This window comes from Gavialis gangeticus, unplaced genomic scaffold, assembly GCF_001723915.1.
Source record: "Gavialis gangeticus isolate Ggan-Ray unplaced genomic scaffold, GavGan_comp1, whole genome shotgun sequence".
Taxonomy (NCBI): Eukaryota; Metazoa; Chordata; order Crocodylia; family Gavialidae; genus Gavialis; species Gavialis gangeticus.
Genome location: NW_017729031.1, coordinates 101305211 through 101327953, shown reverse-complemented (window position 1 = coordinate 101327953; position 22743 = coordinate 101305211). Strand labels below are relative to the sequence as shown.

General features: G+C 41.2%; 1 protein-coding gene across 2 annotated transcripts in view; it reads right to left on the bottom strand.

Moving 5' to 3' along the window:
* Positions 1-2532: 2532 nt before the first annotated feature.
* KLF7 (Kruppel like factor 7) overlaps positions 2533-22743 on the bottom strand; it is a 105006-nt gene continuing 84795 nt past the window's right edge. For both annotated transcript variants that reach the window (XM_019523458.1, XM_019523459.1), the window contains 2 exons: positions 17299-17422; positions 2533-6421 (listed from right to left, as the gene is read on the bottom strand). In XM_019523458.1, coding sequence (XP_019379003.1) covers positions 6370-6421; positions 17299-17422 — 176 coding nt within the window. In that variant the 3' untranslated portion in view covers positions 2533-6369. The remainder of the gene's footprint in view (positions 6422-17298; positions 17423-22743) is intronic.

Genomic DNA, 22743 nt, shown 5'->3' with positions numbered 1-22743 from the left:
CGGTGTAGAACCTGTTTTCTGGCTGTATACAGAAATCAGAATCAAAGCACTTTAAAAAAAATCAAAGCTTTCATTTGGAAAATTGTGAACAGTCCATCTTTAATTTTTACACTAAAAATTGCCATTTAATAAGCATTAAGGAAAATTAAGAAAAAACCCTGTTTGAAAACAACAGCTGCTTCTGAATGTTTTCGGTTGGCTAGATCTATTCTTGAGGTGGCAGAGGCAACCTTTCCCTCCCATTCCACATTCTTCCAAGATTATATGTATATATAATTTATATATATAATATATATAAATATATAACTATACATATAATATACATGTTTTAACTTCTATCTCTAAGAAGGGAGAAAAGCTCTGCCTTTTTAAAAGAGATCTTGGAGTCTATGGGCTAAATCCTGCAATCCTTAGGCAACACCTGCCACTAAAGCCAAAGCTTGCCAATATGGCTGAATGCAATTGTAGAATATGTCCCTGTGTTATTAATACAAATACATGACAGTGCAACACTTAGAAGAAATCTACACAAGATTGATCTTGAAATTGCCCATCTGAGGGACTAGATATAATGCTAGTAAGAGACAGCAAGACTTGTTAGTCAATGGCTGGACAATCTGAGGAAGAGAGCTTTTTGTTGGTGGTGGTTTTCAATCCACATCTAAATGGAGTAATTTTTGAGTATTTTTTCCTGAAAGTTTTACCTACCTGAAATCAGCAAAATGGATTACAGGTTTCACCCACAAGTATGAAAGCTTAAACAATAAAATCCTATTGGATAGGGATGCCAAGATGTGTTGAGCAGAAATAAAATCAAAAGTAAAAGCCCTTGAGCCACTGGCTGTTGGCCTTACAGAATTAAATTATTTACAATTTTTTTCCTTTTTTAAAATGTTTTTTATATTCTGACATGTAAAATAGGAGAGAGGGGGCAAAACAATTATGTAATTATTTCTTGTTATACTGCAAGCACCAGCTACGATCTTTTCAGTCTGTAGATAAGCAAAGATCCTAACAGATAAAACAGTATTAGAAACTGCTAAAGAATCCCAAATGCCCAGGTTCAGAAAGTCACAAGTGACACAGCCTCATGAGTTTTCCAATAATGATCAAGTCACAGATAAGATGCACTTGGTCACTCCAGCCACCGTACTCATCAGTTGCTTCACTTGTATGCTAGATGCCACATGAATTAGTTGTTTTTAACAGAGCCCTAAAAGCAAGGAAGTCCCCCTTTTATATTCTGACTCCTGTCCCATGTGATATGGTCAGTGATTTCAGGGTATTCAGTAAACATTTGTCTAAAGAAAAGTCTCATCAGATTCCAAAAAGCCTGATGCTCATGGGGAAAAAAATATATGTTAATATGCATATTCACAGAGATGTAAATTGGTTTAGATCTAAAGTCATTTGATTCCTGCATGTTTGGCAGGAACCTGAGAGACAGCAACAGGCCTCCTGGGACAGCTATGCCTGTGAACAGGTTCACAGTGTGGGTTTCATAACTGTCTTACTTTCAAAGATGTTCTTCCTTGTGGAAAAGGTCTATAGAATTTAAAATATATGGATCTAATAGAGTCCTGTAAGAAAACCTGTAGGTCTGATCCTATGTGCTACAATGCTACAGCAATATAGAAAAGAAGCAGAACCCCAGGGTGAACTCTGGACCCCAGCGACGTTTGGGAGAGTTTTGATAATGAATGCAATGGAACCCAGATTTTACCTACAGAATTTAATAGAAAATAATAGAAAAGGTCTTGTAACTCTTCAACAGACGCCATGAAATTTGTTTTTGATTTGGCAGGCTGAATGATGACCACGAGAGTAAAGTAAATTTGACGTAATAACAGATTTGAATATTTTGGATAGGTTTTTCACTCTAATTGCTAGAACTGCCCAGATATTTATTTTAATAAAAACAAATAATCCAAAAAGTCTGTATATATACATTTTCTATAGATAGATAGATATTTCTATATAGCTATATCTAGATATAGATATATATAAAATATGTATGTATACAGGCTTTTTGGTTTATTTGTTTTTATTTTAAAAAAATGAAAATCCCACTGAACTGTGGCCCTGCTTTTGAATACTTTGAGAAGTGACTAAAATGTGACACTCCAGACTTGTGCCTCCGGCTTGGTACAGTAAGAGGGAAACTATGCATTTGCTTGCCTTACACTAAAATGGTTGTGTATAAGGAAGAAAGAGCCCCACTTCTATATAAGATCCCAGGCTGAGTTAGCAGAAAACATGTTGCTACTCCAAAATTGGGCAAAACTGAGGCAGAGTCATTGAAAGGAAAACTACTGAGGCTCATAGTCAGATATTGCCAACAGTCACTTTTCAAAGCCATACCTCTTTAAGGGGTCTGTGTCCTAATATATGAAGTGTGTCCTGATTGCTCTTCTCCAGACATTATGCATAAATTCATAGCAAATCAGATTTTCCTCTTCTGTACTGCTGCTCTGCTGATTTGTAGGTCTCTCTCTCTGCCCCCCCCCACCTTTTCTGTATCTTTTGTCTCAACTGTTTCCATACAATACTATTTTTCTCATGACCTTGGAAGCTATATTTGGCCCTTGAATGATGGCTTCTGTTCTGGAGGGGGCATGAATTCAACATGAAGGGAAAGAGAGTAAAGCTTTTTTTCATTAAGGCCCTCTTATGCAGCTGCCAGATAACTGGATTCTCAACAATGACACCTCTTACTAAACCTAAAGCACCCATCAAGCTTCTGATTCTAAAGCAGCCTTATAGAAAGGACTAACTTTACCCCAATCTTCAGGACCTGCAGTCAGATGAAGTGAAAATAGCTGCAGCATGAAGACATGGGCCAAGATTTTTAAAAAATGACTACTTATTCTGAACACCTCAAATTTCAAGCGCTCAGTTTGAAACACCTAAAAAGGGACCTAATGTTTAGTAGAGCATTACTATGAAAAACAGTGCTATATACAGGGAGCGTCTACACGTTGCCCTGCGGGAACATAGAGGCATGCTACATCACTGTACAGTGTGCTATGGTGATCTAGCAATCACATGTGCCTACATGTGATTGCCAGCTATGTCATCATAGCAACACACTCCCTGGGTATACTGCGCTATGGCAATGTAGCGGCAAAACCTACCCATGCGCCATGCACACAGCGCAGTAACCATCCATACTGTGCTGTGCTTTAGTACTTCCAAAAGGAAGTACTAAAGCAGGGAAATGTGTAGACACGCCCATTGTGTCTCAAACTGGGCACTCAAAAATGAAGGCGCAGCTCACTTCTTGCAATTTTTACCCACAATGCTTGTTTATCCATGATCCTATAACAATATACAACAAGTGACTGACCAAGTGCACTGATCTAAGACACAAAATACCCAGTTTATATTTTTTTCCCATTAAACATAGCAGAATTGGTCCTGAAATACAAAATTTCAAAGCTAGAGGCCCATTATACACAGGGCCTAACTGAGAAATCCAAATTCTGGTTCACCTTCTCATCCCTTTTCCCATAATTTTGTTGTTTGGATCCAAGATTTTGATTTAGGCCTATCTGTAGAAGCAAGAAATTTACCACATTTCAGAAATGTCTATGGACATCAAAGGGGCCCTTGTTCTACCATATTTAAATGAGATGTCAACAAGACTACAAATGACAATTGGAAGTAAATAAATATTGTCTCTTAATATTTTTTCTTTTTTAAATAGTCTTGCACTTAAATTGTCACTTAAATATTTAAGTCTTGTAGGCTATTAATACCATTTGTAAAGGTGGGTGCACTTAGAGCTTAGGAGAGGACACTTATGCAGGTTCATAGCCAATGAATATTGTAATGGTGGGTATGTGAGCACATACTGCTGGATGCTACAGTAATGAAACTCTACAGTTTTCTATTTTTTATCTAATGCACTGACTGGATAGTTTACAATTTCACGCAGGTGAGGTTCCAGTGTCCTCACTTCCACTGACATTCTGGTAAGATAATCCACATATTCTAATGCAAGTTGAATGTTACGGCCCTCAAAACTCAGTTGAAAAGCCTAATGGAATGGCCATTAAAAATATGCAATTATAGAAGCAGAGAACTAGGAGATTGTCTGCAAGCAGTGCTCCAGTTGTGTTTTAATACATAGAGTATAGTTAGTTTTAAATCTTTGGAATAAAACTTGGTTTCTCTCTTTCTCTTGTTTTTGTTACTAATATTATGTCATTGCCTTCAAAAGATGGTTAGATTTTGGTCCATATTCCATGCCATATGGGCCAGACATCATATTCCATCCCCACTTCCCCCCACCCAACGTTCAATTGACAATCACAGTGTGTATGCAAACTGTGAGGAAAAAAACAGCATCTTTTGAGAAGATTCAATCTCTCACTGGAGCCAAAGGTTGCAAAAAAACTGAGAACTCAAGTACCAAGGATCCTGGTGACTGCTCTTACATTTTACATGGATAGATTTGTTTTAATAGTTCAGTTCTACATCCCAAAACATAAATTAGGGATGCATTTTAACAGTCAGTGAGTCAAAACAGTCATGAGGGCAGTTGGCTAGTACAGTATAAAAGAACAGCAGCCATTTGTGGACCACATGCCATTTTGTTTCATTTCTAGACATACCTTGCAGGGATGGTCCCAGAATATACAAAATATACAACCTGTCCTAATAACCACCCCACCTGCTTGCATAGGCCATTTCATATGGTCCTAAAGGCAGTCTTTGGAGTCGGGGCCAGTACCAAATAGCTACAAAAGCAACTTACGTTAATATACTACTTTTTGTTGTTCTTTTTAAATGAAGGATTTAATCCACTCGAGCCAAGGAGGTAAAAAAAATGTACAGGATTCAGGGTGAGTGTGAGGTCTCCATTGATCCTTGATGGTAGTTCCTATCCGCCTCATGGGTTACTTTAGACTAATCATTTGGATAAAAACTCAGTGTTGTGTACCAAAGCTGACCCTTCATTTATTCTTACATTTTTTTTTATAGGAGTGGGCCATAGAGTCACCTTGAAGAATGGGAAGGGAGGACTTTGAAATTTTCTCTAAAAGATTATGGTGAATGAAGCCACTTTACTTGGAAGCTGTTTTCCCTTTTCCCTCTTGGGGACTGAAGTAGTATTTTTGGCTTTTTTTTTTTTTTTTGAATGATACTCAACCAAAACATTAGGTTGTCTCTTTAAAAAATATTTTCAGGTGGTCTTTACACAAATAAAAGTCAATGTTTTCAATTGGTTAATAGAACAGCAAGAACAAGCAACACAATTTGTCAATCAATCACTGTGGGTTGTGGCTAACATGCTCACGTGGTGCTGAAGGAAACCTGTAATCATGCCTGAGTGGCCAGTCCAAGACAGTTATCCAGGTGAAGAAAAGGAGTTCTGAAGATCAGTTGTTCATGGAGAAAAGATAAAATGCGTAAGCTTCCAAATAAGCTTTTCAAGTTTTCATTAGACAAACAAGAAGTCCTAGTTATGGCAATAAGATGATGCTTATGGCGGTATTACATGGTGTTTCGCAGGGACTTTTCCTTGGCCACTATGCAGTCATGTCAGCAGCTTCCCGAGTCCCTAGTGCATATGGTGTACAGTAGCCAAAAAAAATCAAAACAAAAACAATAAACAAAAATGCAGTCCTCCATGTAGTCTACATAAACTCAGGCCAAAAAGAGGATGTATGTGTCACAGGTGTCACTCCACAGTCTACTGCCATTAAGGCTACTGGTATGGACTTAAAAGGATCTTAATAGCTCAGTTCTAGGAAGAAGAACCAAAACCAAGATAGATCAAAGTGTCTGTGAAAAGTTGGACACATTGAATGTTAGGAATTCTCAGACAAAGAACAAATGAACCAAGAGGTTAATTTTGGCTACCAAACTGGGATTTGGTTTTCTAGGTCATTACTTTCCCCCCATCTATTTAAAAAGAAAAGTTAGTGCTACAAATATGCAACTTCAAGACAACGTGTTCTCCTATGTAGTTGCACTGAGAAGCAAGTTAAATAAGCCCCTCTTACTGCTGTCCACCTGCAGGGAAGCCTTCTTTATTTTCTTTGATTTTCCACTGGCAACAGCAGGAAACAAATCCAAGTGTAACAGAAGCACTGTAAGCAATTGTTCTGCCTTACTGACATCACCTCTACCCCATTTCCTTTCCTGCATCTTCTCCCATTCAGCCGGGGCAAGGCATAAAGAACAGATGTAGTATTTAAGTATAGTTGGGTGCATGACAGTGTGAGCACGTGGTCTGGGTACAGAGGATTATATGTGATTAAGTTCTCTTCTCCTGCAAGGCAGCGGGTTATAGCTGAGTTCCACCTTTACTCCATGACTTAGCTCAGACAGCATTTATGTGATGCTGACTGTTTTAAATACTTAGATGTGTCTCTTCATGTGGAGGGCAAGGTGATCAGACCTGGAGAAACACCTGCAAATTAAACAAAAGCCAGAAATAAATAAGAATGTAGCAAATGAGATTATCTACTACTTTTTCATTTATGTACACGGTCCATATGTACAGCGTCCTCCCAGATTTATAGCCATTTCCTAGGACATGCCACATAAGGCCATGAAGCCATGATGACTTCATCTATACCAGTGAGTAGCTGCACTGGATCTCTGACTGCTATATTTGTCAATACACTAATCTTCTCTCTGCCCCATAGATTCATTCTGTCAGAGTCTGGCAAATAGGCAAGTTAACTCATTAGCTCATAGTCACAAAAATAACGATAAAATACATACATAGAAAGTAAGATTTTCAAATGCTCTCCACCAGAAGATGGTGTCACATTTTCAAAAGAATTCAGCACTTGCTTTGGCACCAAAGAGGCCAAATATGAGTTTTGAGCTCCTTATTTTGGTACTCAGAGGGAAGCAGAGCATCTTTGAAAATATGGCCATAATACTGTCTCTGAGAATGTCAGGGCACTATGTAAATATTGGTGAAGACAGCCAGAGAAGTACCTTTGAGAGAAAAGGCACAAAGAGGGTAAGCAATTTCTCCCAATCACATAAGAAGTCTGGCAACACAAATAACAAAACCTCAAGTCTTTGGGTTCCACATTCTGTGCTCTATCTTTTCTCTATTCCACCTCACCTCAACAAAATAGCTTTGCATTTGCAAAAAGTATAGATGGTTGTTAGTGCTTATTAAAGGGTCACAGAATGCCCATTGTAGAGAGCAGAAACCTCTTTTTACTTTTTGAGGGCATGTCTACATAGGCCAGTTAATCTGGATTAAGGCATGATGTGAACTTAAAATGGAACAGATATTTTTGATTATTTATTCCCTGTATAGACTTTGATTCCAGAACAACTGTGCCTGATTCTGGTATCATATGGAATCATGGAGCATCCACAGGCAGTCAAAGAAATAAATAGAAAATCTTGTGGACTGGAATAACAGGAAAGGGATGAAATGTAATAATGCAGTAAAGTGGGAGCTCATCAGTTGTAAATGACTGAAGTGAAGGAGTTAATGACAGGATGACTAAGAACTGCCGATGAGATGCAACCATGAAAAAGGTAAATGCAACTGTAAGATGCATCAGTCAAGGTATTTCTAGTAGCGATAGAGAAGTACTAGCACTATTACACATGGTGGAATACCATATATCTTCATCTGAAATACTGTATATAATTCTGGTCACCCACATTTAAAAATGGGGATTGAACTGGAACCTATATGGAGGAGGGCTAGTAGGATGATCACACTGACTAATACAAAAGAAAAAACACCCTATCACACATGACATTTGCTACTTTTGATGGGATTGTGTGTTCTTCAAAACCTACAGGTCAGTGGATATTGTAGCAGAGACCACTTTCAGAATTAACCTGTTCCATTGCTTTGGAAATTCTCTCGTGCCTTTCAAAGCTATGCTGCAAAACAAATACTAACAAATGTTTTATAAAATAGCTTGTGCGAATCTGTGTAATGCATACATACAAATTTATAACAAATATATTTCCATAAAAACAACACTTGAATGGTCTGCATTTCTCAAGAAGCAGCAAGTAAGAAAATTAACACAACTACTGTTAAAAAAAATTGGAAAATTGTTTAACGGAAGCCATTCCGATAAATAGGTCCCATAGGCCTTGTGAACATGAGTCAGAGAAAGAGAAGCATCATAAAAATTAAAGAGGGCAAAGACCTGTTAGTGCATTTAGGCTGTTCTGCCAGTATTCCCTGTGTGGGTGCCAGTATTTATCATATTCACTCCCCTTACAAATATGCATTTATAAGACCAGGGGGAAAAAAAGAAAACCCTGCAAGAAGCCAATTTACATTTAGTAGTCTTCAGCTGGTATAAAGCAGCAGATTTCTACTGAAGACAACAGTGCTCCAGGGATTGACACCAGCTGAAAATCTGTCCCATGCATCTTCATAAATCAGAGAAAGAAAAATTAAAAGAAACAATGTATAATGATACGGAGGGGTGGAATCCTGCATTCTTTCCAGTGCCCAGATAAAGTAGTGCATTAAACCTGATAAGAAACAGGGACACTTTCCATAGGGCCACTGGCATCTAATTTAGCACAGCTAGAATTTTATAGCCTTAGGGTCCCAAATGGATTCTTGGACAGACATCTTTCCATCAGTACAAACTAGAAGAGCAGTATGTTCTGGGGACCAGTGCTGCCAAAAACAAAGCAACAGCTTGAATGGGTGCCAACACAATGGACACCAGCTGGCATTTTAGACTATGGGTAATCACAGGACCGCACCCAAACAGTGCTTCTCCTCTGGTAAAGGCAACCCTGATCAAGGGCCTGCTGAGTCACTAACATGGCAAGATTTGTTAACAACAGAATCAACATTGCCTGTCATAGCAATAGCCTCACAGTCTGCTACAGTATATTTTTATATCTGCTAAACTAGTACCTGACTAATTCTGAAGGTTCTCTCATTGATGCTAATTTGATTAGATTTTTTTTCCTTTTCTTTTTTTTCCCCTTGAGACTGCTGCCAGAGGGCACACAGATTTAATATAAAAGAAAGTCCCTGCATAATTTTATACCTCAACCCTACCATCAAAAAGCATGTCAGGATGCGAGCTGTGGAGCCATTAAGGACTGCCCATATTGTCCCTTCTTGGAACTAGAGCCAGTAATAGAGTAGACCCAGAAGAAGGAGCTGCCTACAAAGGTTGTGGAGACAGGAATCCAAGCAGAAGAAAGAACCCTGTGGATCCCTGGTTATTTTTGGAGCAGGCCTCCATCTACATACCTTTTCCAGTTCCCAGCTACGTTCTGCAACACAGAGCATGCTGGGCCAAGGTACAGCCTGCAGCAATCTCCAAGATGCAGTAATGCTATGTGTGTTTATGCACACTGCTATGGCTGTCCCTAGTAGGGACAACTTACAATGCTTTAAAGCATCCTAATTCCTGATGGGGTTGGGAGGAGGCAGGGGAGAGAGGGACAGTTGTATGCTCCTAAGTATACCCAGTTCCTCTGTTCCTTCTTCTCTGCCACAACTCAGCATCTATAGAGAAAAGATGCCTGTAGTGGGAAGAAAACTTAATGTTCAGCTGTCTTTTTCGTTTTGCATAGATTTTCCTCTGTGGGATTTGTTCCTCTGAGCTCTCTAGCCCTACAGCTAAGTGGGGGAAGGAGGGAGCACATAACCCTCATCTTGCAGTCCAAGGATACCAAAATATTATATATATGAAAGATTATGACACCAAGTTTCCTTCAGTTAAACATACATATACCCCACAAGACATTTGTGGCCACTGCCTGGTCCTTGCTTATCCTGATGTTCTAACAAATTCTATTACCTAAAGAAAGTAAAATCACCTATTGTTTGAAGAGCATCTCATCTCTAATTCCTAAGTAATGCTGGTGATAACCAACATATTCATGGTGCCTCAGGCACTCGAGACTTTTTGAACTCTTTCTGAGCCACTTTAGTTCCCTTTCTTTTCTCCCCTGATACCTCTAAACTGTACACATTCTCAGTCCATATACTCCTACTCAAAGTGGTAGGGGTTCGCCATCAAAAACTAACAATGATCTGTATACTGTACAACACGGAGCTAAAACTAAACACTTTATTTAAAGACAGCCTATTTGTCAAAAAAGAATAATTTACCATCATTTATTACACTGTAGATAGTTTACACCAAGAATAAAGGACTGATCCAAAGACATGGACATCTCCCTAATGTCTCCTATTGACTTCTTTGGACTTGGGTTGGTTGTGCTTTAAATGCTTTTACACAAAACTCTGTGAGCCTAAAGTCATAATGCTTTAAAAAGAAGTAGCTGACATTGATTCAAACAGAAAGAGACAACATGAATGTGTCTACAAATGGGGGAAAATTAAAGATGACAAATGCTAGTTTTACTTTTCCCTGAGTTCTTTCTGAAGAAGCTGATTAAGTAAAGGCAATGGTTTAGAGGTGAGGATCCTTCTCTTTCAAACCCTGACACAGAAAAGTACTTGTTCAAGTATAAGCTCATCCTTAAATACTTTTCTGACTACAGATGAACCTAAGTATATGGTAAAAAAGTGCTTGCCTGAATCAAGTCCTGGAACAATTTGGTGATAAAATGACTACAACTATGAAGAACTAAAAGGAAGTGTTACAGTCAAAGCAGACATAGTTAAACTGCTAGAGCATCCATCTGCCATAGTGAGCTGCTGAGTACAGAAGAAAAATATGACTCTTATAACTAGATCCAGTGAGAGAGTAGGGAAATTATTTGATCGCGGATGGATTAAAAACAGATGTGATCAAGTTGTGACTATTAGGTTAACCAATGGAAAAAGTATTTGGCAATATTAAAGGAACAAATTATTTGAACAAAGAACAAATAGGTTTTATAGGGATGGCTGCTAGAGAAAGTCTTAGCTAGGGAGAGATACATGTGAATATGGAAGAATAACACTTACCATAGGCTTAAGGGAGGCTGCAGGGTTAAGAGTGAGTGAAAAGATAGCAGAGTCTCAGGCAGGCAGGCAGCCTGGATGGAAGCCTGCCCCAGCTGGGGCTGGTTAAGCACTGGCTGCATGAGTAAGCCTTTGCAGCTGTGCCTGGAGTAACTAGGATTGGTCTCTCTCAGGGACTGGCTGCTGGTAGCGACCCAGGTATTTAGGAAAGCACTTTGGAAATGGCATTTAAGCTGCTCAGCATGGGAGTCTTTGGCTGTTGTTCTAAGTCCCTTTTCAGTTCTTGGCTCATTTTTGGGTCTCTGACTTTGACTCCTAACCTTTCGCTTATTGCTCAGTCTCCATATTTGGCTCCTGGCTTTTTGTCTTAGTTCCTAGTTCCAGACTGTGGCTCTACCCATTGGAATGGACTTCCATGCCCTAATTCCTTACAGCTTGACCAGCTTTGGTATACCACCGCTTCATCTGAGCACACCACAGAGACAGAAACCTTCCTGAGATGCCTGTTTGTAAATGAGGTGAAGAAGAACTTTGCTGAAGAAGTGACAGAGTACTGGTCTGAGTTGTAGGCTTGTGCTTCAGAGCCTGAATTCCAGATCATCTGTTCAAGTTCCACTTTGAGTGCAGTGTGCCACAATTCTGCACGCCACAGTTCTGCTTCAAGTTCCTAAGTACCGGTTCTAATGCCTGAGCACCATACCAAGTTCCTGAGGTCTACTTTAGGTACCAGGTTGAATTCCAAGTTCCAAACTCCAGTTCAAATGTCAGCGTTGCCATTTGGATTCCAGAAGTCAGAATTCCACAGGTCTGCTTCAAGGTTCAGCGTGGCAGTTTGAATCAAGTTTCAGAAGTCTGAACACCGAATTCTACTTTGAGATCCTGCATACCAGCCTGAGATTTCAAACCCCAATTCTGAGAGCTGAGTTCCAGCGCTCCAAGCATCAGAGTCCCAGTTCAGGTGCCACAGCTCCAAAGCACCAGTCCAGATTCCTGAGTACCTGTACTGAGGTCCAAGTGCAAGAGTTCTGCTTCAAGATCTGAGATCTGTAGTTCCACTTTGATTTCCAGAATACCAGGCTGAGTACTTCTCAGAGTTACAGAACATTGATCCAGGTTCCAGACGTCTGAGGTCTAAAGTATCAATCCAAGTTCTGAGGTCTGAGTCCCAAGAGGCCAGTGCTTGACAGCAGCAGACCATGCTTCAACCGCCAGTCTCCAAAGTTTCTGCTCAAGATGCAAGTTCCAGAGTTCTCCTTTAAGCTCTTGAGTACCATTCCAAGTACCAGCCGCAGCTCAAGACCTCTGCCAGTTCTTGAGCCAGAACTCAGTTGGAGATAAGAAGGCTCCAACTCCGCGGTACGAAGTTACAGTGGTCTGCTTCAAGTGGCAGGCGGAGTTCAAAGGTGTAAAGTGACAGTCCAAGTGCCAGAGATCCATTTTGAGTTCCAGAAATCAGATCTCCAAAGCACAAGTTTAAGTTCCAGAACTCTAACTGGAGTACCAGCTCAATCTCCAGAGTTTCATATATCTGAGCTCCAGAATACCAAGCTGACTTCCTTCCAGTCAAAGTACTGTTTCACATTCAAGAGGACTGGCCTATGTGTCAGAGTTTTTTGCTTGGGGTTTCAGAAATCTGAGGACCAGGGCTGCGTGCTGAGTTCCAGAGTACCAGCCTAAGATCTCGGTATGAGCTCCAGAGCTCTGCTTCAAGTTCCAGAAGTCTGAGTTAACACGTTCCAGAGATCCAAAGGCCTGGATAACCATTCTGAGGTCTGAGTTCCAGAGCGTCAGAGTACCCATCTGCTTTCAAATTCAGCTTCAAAGTCTTGTTTCCAGTCTAAGTAGCAGTCTGAATGCAAGTCCAGTCTCCAGAGTTCTGCTTCAAGGTGAGTTCATGAGTACCAGTCCAAGTTCCATAGTTCTACTTTGAGCTCTAGAGTTTGGGCTCCAGAGGTTTGCGCCAAGTTTGCTCTGAGTTTCAGTGCATCAGTCCAACGGCCACGCTAATCTCGAGAGTACCAATCCAAGTGCCAAAGTTTGTCTTTAAACTCCGGAAGTCAGAGAGCCAGTTCCAGAGGTCCAAGTTCTCAAGGCCAGAGCTCCAAAGTACTGATCCAAATCCTAAGTCTCAGAGTTCCAGATGTCCAAAGTCCAAGTAACCGTCTGGGTTTAAATTCCACTTTGAGTTGCAGAGCATTAGAGTACCTTTGCCAGGTGAAGTATTAAGTTCCAGAAGTTCACTCTGAACAGCAGTTTGTGTTCCAAGCTCCAGAGAGTTTTGCTTTTGAAAACTAGAAGTCTGAGTTCTCCAGACAACTGATATAAATTCCAGAGAACAAGTCAGAGTTCAAGCTCTGCATCTGACAGTGTGGCTTCCAGAGAGTCTGTTCCAGAGTACTAGTCCATGTATCACTTCAGTTTCCAAAGTCCAGATAAGAGTTCCAGAGTTCTGCTTCAGGGTTTGAGTGCCAGCAAGAGTTCGAGTTTTCAGATCTAGACCTCTGCACTGAGTTCCAGAGGTCTGCTCTTCAGCGCACCAGTCCGAATGCTGCTGTGATCTCCAGAGTACCAGTGTAAGTTCCAGAGTGCTGAATTGCTGAGTGTACTGAACTCCTGAGTTCCAGCTCCAAGTCGCAGAGAACCAAAGTGCTGAGTAACAGTTCTGCCAGAGTTGAAGTATCCGTTCTGCTTCAAGGACTGAGTTCCACTTTGAGTACCTCTCAGTTCCAGAATAAGCTTCTGAGTGGCAGTTCTGAGGTCTGAGTCCCAGAGGCCAGTGCTTCCGAGTACCACACTGTGTTCCAACAGCGCTCCTGTTCAAGACCCAAGTTCCAGAGCTCTGCTTTAAGCTTCTGAGTACAAGTTCTGAGTTTCAGGCAGAATACAGAATCCCAGAGGTCCAGGTTCCATAGATCAGCATTCCAGAGCACCAGTCGAAGTTCAACGTATGCTGCAAAATCTTAGTTACAGTCTGGACACAAGTCCAAGTACCGGCTCAGTCAAGAGTTCTATATCAAAGTCTAAAATTTGGAGTTCCAGTCAGAGTGCTTCTCTGAGTTCAAGAGTACCAGTCAAAGCATCACCATTCCACTGCTAGTTGCAGAAGTCTGGGCTCCTGAGTACCACTAAGCTCCCAAGAGCCAGTTCTGCAGTACAGGTACTAATCTTGAGATACCAGTTCCAGGAGCTAAGCTCCAGAATCCCAGTCCAGGTTCCAGAGGGCCGAGTCTCCGACTACCAGTTCTTAGATCTACACCTCAGAGGCCAGAACTCCCGCATACCAAATTCCAGAGGTTCAAATATTCTGAGGTCTGAGCTCCAGAATACCTGTCTGTGTGCTAGGGGTTCACTTCAAGTTCCAGAGACCTGGGGTGCCAGGAGAGATCTAGAGTGCCAAATTTCCGGAGTGCCTGAATTTGAGATCCAAATTCCAGAATATCCATCTGACTCCTGCAATTCTCATTCAAGATCTGAACTCCAAAGCACCGCTTAATTCTAAGTACCTGTTCTAAGCCTCCAGTTCAAGTTCCAGTCATTCCATCTTTCTTTCTCTCTTTCCCCAGGACCAGCTTGAGCTTCATCTCAAGTTTTATTGAGTTCCAGTTAGCATTCTAGTCAAGGTATTCAGCCCCAGCCCATCCAGGGGAGAAGGGGTGGTAAACCTGTTGTAACCCAAGTCAGAATTGATGTAAAACTGATGACTAGGAAAAGAGGGGACACCCTGGGCAAGGGTGGGGAAGTCGAGACCTACCATGTCTAGATTATCAGACAGCCAGCCTGAACACAGGTCTGGCTCAACTGTGGCTGTGGAAGCACTGGCTGGATGAGTTTGCCTTTGCAGCTACGTCTGAGGTAACTGAGACTAGTTGAGGATTTGATTGCTAAGAACAGCAACTCAGTTGGTGGGGCTGCACCTGGCACTACTGCTCAGCTTGGTCAATGCAGAGATCTCTAGCCACTGCTCTAATCCTCTCTTTAGTCCTTGGTCTGCTTCCTCATTCCTGGCCTTTAGCTTAATGCCTGGTCCCAAACCTTGGCCCAAACCATTGGGATCTAGTTCCTTGTCCCTTACACAAGTTCTCCTTGGATTTCTCATAAGAAGGTTGCCATTCCATCACAGAAACCAGGAGTTCATTTGGGGAGCAGGGTCAAGGGGTGAAATGCTACTTTCTTAAGAGGAAAGCACCCCTATGCTAAAATTAGAGAACAGAAATGCTCTTCCACTTGTAAGAGCATTCCATAAGTAAAGATGCTTATAAAAGGCAAGACTCCAGAGGCCTGTACTTCATTTATCCTGTCCCTCATTCTAAACAAACAAAAGATAATCCAGGGATAAAGCAAAAGTGAATCCAAGAGGAAGCCCTTGGGAGGGGGGCAAACTTGCTCAGATGAAGGTCTTGGAAAGACAGGACGTGAAAATGATCAAATTTCCTTCCTATCCAAGGATGGGTTCCCTGTTTATGTCCTGTGCATCCTTTGTCCATGCATAGTTTTTGCCAGACTTGCCTAGAGGCTTTCTAGGGCAGTTATTGTCTTGCAAAGCATTTTCTTAGCCTAATGGAGAAACCTTTGTGCTGCATTAGAAAGGTGATTTTTCTTAAGCTTCTTTAAAATATATATTATACATATCTCGCATGCATACCTGAATCCAGTTTAAGCATAATCAAATGATGTGCTTGTATCTGAACAGGTTATCCAGCTAATCCTATTTCTTTTTGAAATAGGAAAAGTATTTTATATAAAAATAAAATTAGCTGGATAACCTATTCAGATACAACCACATCATTTGATTACACCTAAACTGGATCCAGGTTTCACTGTGGGCAATGTCAGTCTCCACCCTGGACACTTTTTATTGTTGGATAATGTTAGTGCTGTCAGATGTGATTGCTGGGCTAGTCTCTTTTGGCTCCATCAAAATTGTTTATTATTACTAGTAGTGGTAGTAATAGTAATAGTAGTATTTTAAGCTGGCTGGGCCAGATTTTCAGAAATACTTAGCACCTACAGTTAGGATCAGATTTTTAGATGAGCCCAACTTCCATTCAGGCTGCTACGATCGGCACCCAGAAGCTCCTATCATTCTCAGTAACAGCTGCTGAGCACACAGCTCTGTAACAAAATCTGGCCAACTGAAAATCAGGTTCCCATATAAGAGTTGTGTCTGGAGCTCATTGGGGAACCTGGCTCTGGAAACTTACTGCACTTTAAAAGAGAGACAACAGAATATGAAATACAGAGCACCTCCTTTATCTAAAATGATCTCAAGTATGGGATCAAGAGAGAGACTCTCAACTAGTGTGAAATTATGTAGATCCATCATTCTTGTTTTAAAAACCTTGGGGTAAACCTTTTCAAGTATGCTTAAAACATTTAGGCAGTTCTACAAAGGTTGCTCTTGGTTTCTAGGAACTGTCTCTTAAGCTTCTAAAAGGAGGGAGAAGCAAATATATAGGGGAAGATGCTAAGTTAACTTAAATAGAAGGTTAATGATAAATTGACTGCACAGGGAGAGAAAAATGCTATCAGTCCCCAGAATTGTCTAAACTTTTGGGTACCTTAGACATACACTTGAGAATTTGTGACCTCTCCCTCTCACCTACTTGCTGTGGTGAATCACCTCTCCCAGTAGTTTCTGAGGTTCAACAGCCCCTTGGTAATGTCCATTACACGGACCAGGAAGCAAAGAGGTGGGGCTTAAGAAACATTTTTGTAAGCAGGAAAGATAGAGAGAGGGCTCAGTCTTTGTTGTCAAAGCCATGTATGATCACAGAGAAGGAAAGCTACAGTGCTGATCTGCTGGTGGGTTATAGAGGGCAACACAGAGCTTCATAGGCTATCTTTGGGGCTTTTTAGATCATTCATTGATGCTCAGAAATGCAGCACCTGAGAATCCTTTAAAGAGTAATGTTGTACTTTGTCTCAAATACTGCTTTCATCAAAGTCAATGACCCAAGTTCCCACTGACTTTGTTGGGACCAAGATCTGGCCATGTATCTGTGTCTGCTTTAAGCATCAATAAGGAGAAAAAAAAAGGTGTAGGAATTAATGTTGAATCTTAGTTCAGTCCCTAGCATGTAAGCATCCAGTTTCAGAACTCCTCTTTCCTTCCCATTCTGCCTCCCAGATGCACACCCAAGGTAGCTTAAGTCATCACCACAACTGCCTGGCAGCCTGACAAGCTAGCAATTGAAATATATATGGTAAATCCCACAGAAGGGGTTTCCTCCTTGTAGATCAGGGGATAAAGGCACATTGGCAAGGTAACTTAAGGCCCTACTACCTGCTGCCAGATGTTCTCTATGGAAAACCAGAGGCTTTGGTCCTTGGTGAGCTGGCAGTGCAGTGCCTTTCACAACCACTATATTTATCTGAACATCATTTTTAGAAGTCTGCATTACCTGTCACAATGGTTGCATTTAAAGGGTTTTGCACCTGTGTGTTTCCTGTAGTGCCTCGTGAGTTCATCGCTTCGTGCAAAACGCCACTCGCACCCTTCCCATGAGCACTTGTATGGTTTCTCACCTGCAGAGAGAATGAGAAAACAATCATGACTGCAGGGAAATTATTCCTAACTAACCTTTTCATTCCTTATATCACCAGAGGGTCATTTTCAGCTCCCTGAATCAACACTCTGAATACTTGCTAGGTATTAGCTCAGGGGTCAGCAATCTTTTACTAATGGCATGCTAAATTAACATAGCTCAGTCTTCTTCAGGTCACAGGCAGTCACTAGATGGCACATTTTTGTGCACAAGCACTTGGTTGGGCTGGATAAAATCTCTTGTAGGTTGCTGACCCCTGTACAACATATTGACAAAAAGTGTATGTGTAAGATAGGCACATGGTTGCTGGTACAAACAGACCCAAAGTTCTTAAAATGCCTTTTGACTAAAAAGAAGTCATCTGTTCTGGTTTCCACATAAGTAGATAGCATTCATATCCATGCTGATCAAGACCTGATGCCAAATTTCCTACTTAGTTGATTTATAAAGCGAACTCTGCTCTTTGAATTAAGACATTACATTTCAGTAAAGCAAATGCTAGAAGAAAACATTTTATCCCTTAATTTGATACATTACTGCAACCTTCTGATGTCTTTTGGACTGTATTTATCAGGTGTTATTCCAGCAGCCACCAGAACTCTCTCATACAGTTATATTGAAGTAACCAGGGTTGCACAATTGGATGTCCGTACACAATCTTGTCAGCTGTGTTCATGTTTCTTCACTCTATAGTATAAAACAGGCTTTGGGGCCAAATTCAGCACTGGTATACCACCAATGAAATCACTGATATTACTCCAAGGCCATTGCCATCTTAAAATGGATACCCTTTAGGTCTAAAACATGACCCCTTTATTGTTTACTCCCATTTCTTTATAGGATTGCAAAATCTGTGTGCGCACTTTCCACCTCCCATCAGAATAAATGCTTTTCTCTTACACAAAATCAATGTCAGTATTCCCAGCACTCAAAAGCAGCCCAGCAATAAACAGAGCGAGGCTGCATCAGAGGAGGCAGGGCACAAGAGGACACGGTGAGGAAACCAATTTCACTGTTAAGCTTCCAACAAAGAATTTTAAACATGGAGGGATATAACAGGGAGGGATTTTTTCTTTTTTTATAAAAATTTTGAGCACTGATAAGAGGGTGACTTTAAAAAGCAAACCAAAAATGACAGTCCATAATGCCTCCTGTCTAGAAAAAACAATTGCTCAACCATAACAGATTTAAATCTCAAATACAGAGTGTCAGGTGTCTACATTTCATTTGCCACAGAGTATACTCCTCAGGTAATGGAGAAAGATCTCATTACTTTATAGTCCAAAACAGGAAGAGCCATATATTTCAGGGAAAGCAAATTGTACAGGTCAGAAGAGTGCATAGGCCATATTCATTTCTGGTGTAACTCTGCTTGCAGCAACAGGATTACATCAGGAATTGATTTGACCCAATCTGCTTAGAGAAAGCTTCTTTGTGGTTAGTCATTCTCCAAACATTATTGATTACAAGCTTGGCTTTGCCGCCCCAAAGATAAAATGGAAAGCTGGCACTGACAGGGGAGGAGAATGAACTGCAATACCTCCTGTAATCCAGCAATTCAGGCCTTTCAGCCTCAACTCTGAGGGCTTTAAAAAGCAAACTAACTAAATAAAAGGGTTCCTAGGACCAGAGCAGTGCAGAAAGGAAACCTTACATGAAGCTGCAGCAGGCAGATGAATGCCAAGGCAGATATGGGTCCACCAATCTAGAAACTAAAGTCTACAGGCCTTAAAGAACGAAAGCTACATGGTGGGAGAGGGTAGGAGGCAGGAAAAAGAGCTAGACGGATTTTAATTTCAAACCAGGCTTTCCCTGAAGCTCAGTCTACTCGCATACAGTTGTTTTTAGCACTATAAATGCGTTTTTTCCTGAAACCTACATGGAACTTTGCAATGTTTGGCTCTTTTTTTTACTACAGACATTTAATTCAATTACAAAAATTCGCCACACTTTACAATGTGGTCCTAGATCAGAAGATTCCAGAACAGAAAATCTCATGTAGACTACAAGATCTAAGGAAACAGAGAGGACTGTAAAAATGAAATGAACAACAAGAAAACCAATGGCTTATAACAATACGTCTGTCTATGTTGCAGACTGCAGTGCAGAGGAGAGATACCCGTGCTAGCTTTAAATGAGCTGACCTGTGTATTGGAACCAATCTAGCCATGACAGCAAGAGCTCCTTGGAGGATCATTCACTGGGAAGCATGGTAAATGAGCCCTTGTTGAGCTCTGCTGCTGCCATGAGGAGACAACTTCCCATACCCCAGGCTGGCTTGGGTATCTCAACACTGCAGTGTAGTCTGCTCTGTAGCCATACCTAATAATAAAATAGAATAGCCCAATAAAACACAACACAGAACAGATTATTCAAATCTAGAAATATGTAAAGCTTTGTTAAAAATGGGGGTTTTTTTAGCTCAAAGAGCTATTAGGTGTTTTTATTTCTACGAGGCACTATATTGTGAGGTAAGTGCTTACTTTTCATTCCCACACTAGTACCTTTTCCTGTCAATGTGCTGGCTTTGCCCATGTGATAGCTCCCAAAACACTGTATTTCATACAGCATACTCTATATTATGTCAGTGATTCTCAACCAGGTTGCCATGAGATCCTTTAAAGGGTACTGTGGAGTACTGTGCAAGATTAGGTGTACAAACACCTACCCGATTCACAAGATAAACCCAGAGATTTCAGTACGAATCCATAGTGTCAGAAACATTCTGACCTGCTGTGGTCTTTCTGAGTTACTTGCAACAGAAAAATTGCTCTTTTCTTTCTATTGTCAGAAAATGGGTGAAAGCTCAGAGCTGGAATTTGCATAGGGGGGTGACTTGAGGCTAACAAAGTTTACCTAGAAACTGGGCATCCAAAAATGACTCCTCAGCTTTTGATGTTGCTCACGATGGTGCCAGTCAGCAGCTGCTCTTCTGGGATATCTTATGCTTCATTTTTAAAAGCAGTATCTGGTAGGAATAGATTGATGTGCTATGCATGTTGCCAATCTTGCAGCTTGCCTCACTGCAAAGGAAAGAGAAGCTCTCCCACACCTACCTCATTGTGGAAATGGATAGGAAGGTAGACATGTTGGTCTATGGCCATATCTTTGCTACATACACTATGAAGGGAGTGCGAGAAGCTGACTCTCTTCCCACATCAGTTGAGACAGAAAGTCTCATACAGGATAGATGGGTTAGGGACAAATGCTGCGGCTGTTCCCTGAAATCAATGAGCCTTGTGACAGAAGCAGGATTTGGCTAATTAACATTTGTCAAGAGGCTTGAAAATGTAAAGTCTCTGTATAGGTTACTTTAGATATAAAGGCCAAGCATTATTACTGTTAGACCCAGGGGATGTTACATCTCTACGTTCTTTGTGCTCCAGGGGCGCTCTCTCAAACATCCCCCATTTGGCTTTGCCCAGCAACGAGCCTCGTTGTGTTTTCACTCTTCTCCTCTGGAACAGGAGCCATGCACTGCCAAATAAATGTCAGACTGTGCTGCTTTGTGCTCCCAGGCAGTGTGCTTGCTTACTGTACTCCATGGCATAAAGGCAAAGAAGCCTGTGACCTTTAAAGCCATGTCAAAAGGCATCCTTGACCCACAGACTCCAAGCGTTTGGATTTCCTGCCCTTCTCCCTCTCCTGTTCAAAACTCGGGGAGGGGGGCAGAGGGCAGAAGGGGGAGGTAAGGTAGGGGGAGCAACTCTGTGCACAGAGAGCAAGTGCTAACTGCATCTTTTCATTATTACTTAATTCTCACCTGGTGCGGGCTAAATAAAAGCTCCTCTTGTCCAGTGGTCCCAAAAAGGCACCTGAATGAGGTACTCCTTCCTATCTCAGTAGTGGCAGTGGTGGGAAAGATTTATGCAGGATGATTTCTACAATGTCTTGCTTGCTCTTCTGTTTCAGTAGAGGAGTAGTATGAATAAAAGGATATATGGTAAAATTCTGGCTTTACTGAAGGCAATGGCAAAACTCCCATTGACTCCAACAGGGCTGGGATTCACCCTTTTAATTAATTAATTAAGAGCTTCTAAATCCAATTAAAAATAGAAACATCGCAGAGCTGTACCGCACACATTTCTGAGAGCTGCTTTCAGAAGGGCGAATGAAGAGCACAGTGAATTTTTTTGGACTGTGGCTTTATTGATTCTGCCTCCAGTGCCTCAGATTAGCAAACATGTGAAGAGTCTTTCAAGCTCCTTTGTGGACTGATCAGGGCCTGGCATGCTGCACATGTGTTTTAACAAGTCTATACATTTAAGCAAACACACACGCACATAAATCATAGACTCATAGAATACAAGCATCGGAAGGGACCTATAAGATCATCAAGTCCGGTCTCCTGGCATGGGCAGGAGGTAATTGGGCTCAAATGAGCTCAACAAGGTGCTTCTCCAGCCTTCTCTTGAATGCCTCCAGGGATGGGGACTGCACCACCTCTGCTGGGAGTGTGTTCCAGATTCTAGATACCCTTATGGAAAAGAAGTTTTTCCTTATGTCCAGCCTAAATTTTTCCTGAACTAGCTTGTGTCCATTGGTCCTCGTCCTCCCAAGGGGTGCCTTACTGAAGAATTGCTCCTCTAGATCTTGGTGTTCACCCCTGACATACGTGTAGGTAGCTATCAAGTCACCTCTCAGTCTTTTCTTACTCAGAGTGAACGAACCCCATTCCCAGAGTCTCTCCTCATATAGTCTATCCTCCAGGCCCCTAATCATACCAGTGTCAAATGGTCATTTAAAAAAATTTGCTACCCAAATATAAACTGGATCATTCTGTCTTGCCAGTGTCTAACATGTCCCACAGAATGGTGCCCTACAAAGCCTATGAGGTATATTGTCTTTCATTTTAGATTACACATGCATACACAATATAAACAGCCAGATTAAATAGGCAGATAATGGCTTATTAACATGAATTCAGGGTGGCCATGCATGATTCAAATCATGCAGGTCCTCTAAAATGAGTGCTAGTGAAACCTTTGCACACTCCATAATGCCACATACTTCTTGGAAAAATCACTGGTGCCAAAGTAAGGGGTCTCAGCCACCTGTGAATATTTCTTTTCTCTACCTGTAGCAGAATACCTTGTTGTACTTCTAGACTATGAGCTCAATGGAGAAGGGACTGTCTTTATTTCACTTGTATGTATACAATGTGGCCCAGACTGGGGCCTCAAGGCACTGTACTTTCTTAAATATAGAAAGAGTTCCTAGGGCATCAAAGACTCTACACACAACTTGTAAGTGGGGGGGGGGGGGCATTGTCTTTGTTGGGGAAAAAAAAAAATCAAAAAG